The following is a 2,998-nucleotide window of genomic DNA, read 5'->3' on the forward strand; positions in this document are numbered from 1 at the left end:
AGGCCCTTATTGGGGGATCCCTTAAGCTAATCCATTCCACTCAATTTAGACATAGTTAGAATTACTTCATTGTTCTATTGTTGGTGCTAGTTCTGTAGTGAATAGGTTTTTTCTTCTACATATCTCTAAGAAATGTCTCCCAACAGGAAAATGCATGAAAATTGTAAGGAATTATAACAGAGAATACCTGTTACATTAATAAGCTATTGGATGGTCTGAAAATGTTTTGTATATAACATAAATGGAGCACATGGGGAATAAAATATGGGATAAGATGTCTCAAATTTTAAAACTTTAGGAAAAGAGATATAAATTTAAAGACTCAATGAGGGAGCAAGGAAATATATTGAAACTCTTCTCAGGTACTTTGACAAAAGCATTATGGAAATTCCTTACAGTAACCTGTAACATAGTTTGAGATTTTTCATTTGGTGGATATTTGCAATTATTATGATATGGGGGAAAGTGCTTTAATTTTCATGAGCTTAGATAATGATTTAAGGTTGTCAGATATTCTAACACTCCTTTCTATATATATATACTATATTTCTTGATCATTTACCTTCCAGCACCAGTAATAAAAGTCCAGACCTCATAAGATTAAGTGGAAAAGATTTTATTTAATGAAAATTCATTAAGTCAATCAATGAACTACTGAAGCAACCAAGACAGGAAATATAACAGGAGGCCCACTTGTCCTCCTTGGGAGTGGTTTTAAATCTGGAAGTTTCAGGTGGGTATCTGAAGAATACCTGTGATTACTCCTTGTAATTTTGGATTTTCAAATCTATGCAAATTGGAAACATAAGTTTAAATGATAAAGTGCACATTGCACCTTGAGAGAAGAGTGAAAGAAAGGGCAATTGTGTCACCTATTATAAATAAGACAGAAGAAAGAGTGGCCATTGCCAGTGCACTGCCAACATTCTGGGTATCTGGGAAGGAGGGTGTGTGGAAATATGGGGGGAAGGCAATCCCATCCTTGCGAATGATGGATAAGTAATTGTACAAGATGGAAAGGAAGACAAAGCTGCTGGCAATGATGTTCAGAATCCCTGGAAGACAGAATGGATTGTGGGTAGCTTTCTTCCAGAGTCTCCCTGAATACAATTTCCAAAGTGCAATGGTGTCAAAGACTGCTGCATTTATGCCAAGACAGCTGGAGATGAGTAGCAGGTGTTGGGCCACTCGAATATCCAAAGGAATGAAGGTGTCTTGGTACCTGTATTGATAACACACTCTGACAATGCTGTAATTCCTTTCCTGGTGGTGAACACAGGTTCTCCACATCTCCACTAAGGTCATGCTGGGCTTGGAGTCCAAGGGGTCTTGAAAGCACCACATTCGCCACTCGGGGAGGCCCATAGAAACACTACAAAGGAACCATGCTATGGTAGCCGCAACAAAACCTCCTTGCTGCCTTTTGGCATGGTTTCCGACAATTGACACGGTGACAGTGAACATTTGGTAACTGCAAAGAAACACAGGACATCATGAGAATGGTATTTTCAGGCCTGAGAGAACATTCCCTGTGTGATCAATAGCAGGAGAGTAGGATTATATTGAAAAAGTAAGCCTTTGACAAGGAAATCTTCACAGAATCTGTTCTGATCAAAGTCACAGAAGGGCCAGCTCTGTGGCAATATTTACTATCAGGTTGGTAATGCAGACAACAACATCTAAGATTACTTTTTCATCATTTACAGGATTGCAATGAAGTTTGGTCCTAAGTATCTAGCCCTCCAGATGGTTTTCATAGCATGCAACTTCCTACTAAAAATAGGAAAACACTACAAGCACAATTGGATAATTTATGCAATTATGTAATATCTACAGCACATATTAACTTTAAAGATGTAAGTGTTGTCACAAATTAAACCTAGGGTATTTCTTGGCTCAACTCTTTTAACTATTTATTTCATATGACCTTGTATGGCTATGTATAACTGGCCTAGAACTATGTCCTCAGGCTTTTCTTTCAGTTAGACACAATCCTGTTGCCTCTCCTTTTCAAGTGCTACTACTAGAGGCAGCAGGCACCACATCATCTTACTAATGTCATATTTTCAAAACTCAATAGTTCTATAGACAGTGTAAAGAGAATGTGTACCTCCATACTGACTACTTTCTCAAGTTACTGATAACCCATGCTTTCTCTGCTAGCTTCTATTTGAATACCAAGCTTTACTTATCATAAATAGTGTCTTGTGTGTTGTGTATGAGCATATACTCATGCAAATATATATATATTTGTTTGTGTGTGTGTGTGTGTGTGTGTGTGTGTGTGTGTGTATTAAACTTATGTTGATATACGTCTTCATTTCTTTTGGTTTTGTCCTAGAGAGCAGAATTGGATTTGTGTAAAATGGTTTCTACTGTGCATTTTAGAACTCACTTAATTGAAGATAGGAATAAGTATAGAAAATGTACTGTATAAAGAAAGCAATGAAGTTATAGCAACAGAAACATAATCTACAAATGAGACTGCAAACATCAAAACTACAAAATTACTACAGCTAACAGCACTTTTCAAAAATAACTTTAAGTACCATTGATCTCCACTTCCCAATCAACAGACTCAAGCTAGACATAAAAGCAAGACCTACCTTGATGTGGTCAACCTAGAGCTCATCTTACCTTCAAAGTTAGGAGCCACCTTACTTTGAAAGTATGATTGTTAATTGATCAAATCATAGTCATATAAATTACTTTTCTATTTTATCACAAGAGTATACATCCTAGGTATAACAGATGGATATGATTCTATAGATAGATAAAGTAAAATACTTAGATAAGATCTTCTAAAACCTCAGAGACTACAGAATATGACATTTAAAGCTGTTTTTATTATTTTAAGATCCTTTGAAAATAAGAATGGTTAACTCTTGGCAACACCCAGCCTACCTCAAAGAAGATGAAACATCAAAGAATATCCTTATGACCATGGCTTCAAATGTGACAAACAAGCCACTGGGAAAATGTCTTCATTTCAGCTACA

General features: G+C 36.4%; 1 protein-coding gene across 1 annotated transcript; it reads right to left on the reverse strand.

Moving 5' to 3' along the window:
* Positions 1–810: 810 nt before the first annotated feature.
* Positions 811–2,632, reverse strand: LOC127184664 (claudin-34-like). Its single transcript, XM_051141005.1, has 2 exons — positions 2,607–2,632; positions 811–1,471 (listed from the first exon to the last, which is right to left on the reverse strand). The coding sequence occupies exons 1-2, from the start codon at positions 2,630–2,632 to the stop codon at positions 811–813; spliced, it is 687 nt and encodes a 228-aa protein (XP_050996962.1).
* Positions 2,633–2,998: the final 366 nt, after the last annotated feature.

Source organism: Acomys russatus, chromosome X (genome assembly GCF_903995435.1).
Source record: "Acomys russatus chromosome X, mAcoRus1.1, whole genome shotgun sequence".
Lineage (NCBI taxonomy): Eukaryota > Metazoa > Chordata > Mammalia > Rodentia > Muridae > Acomys > Acomys russatus.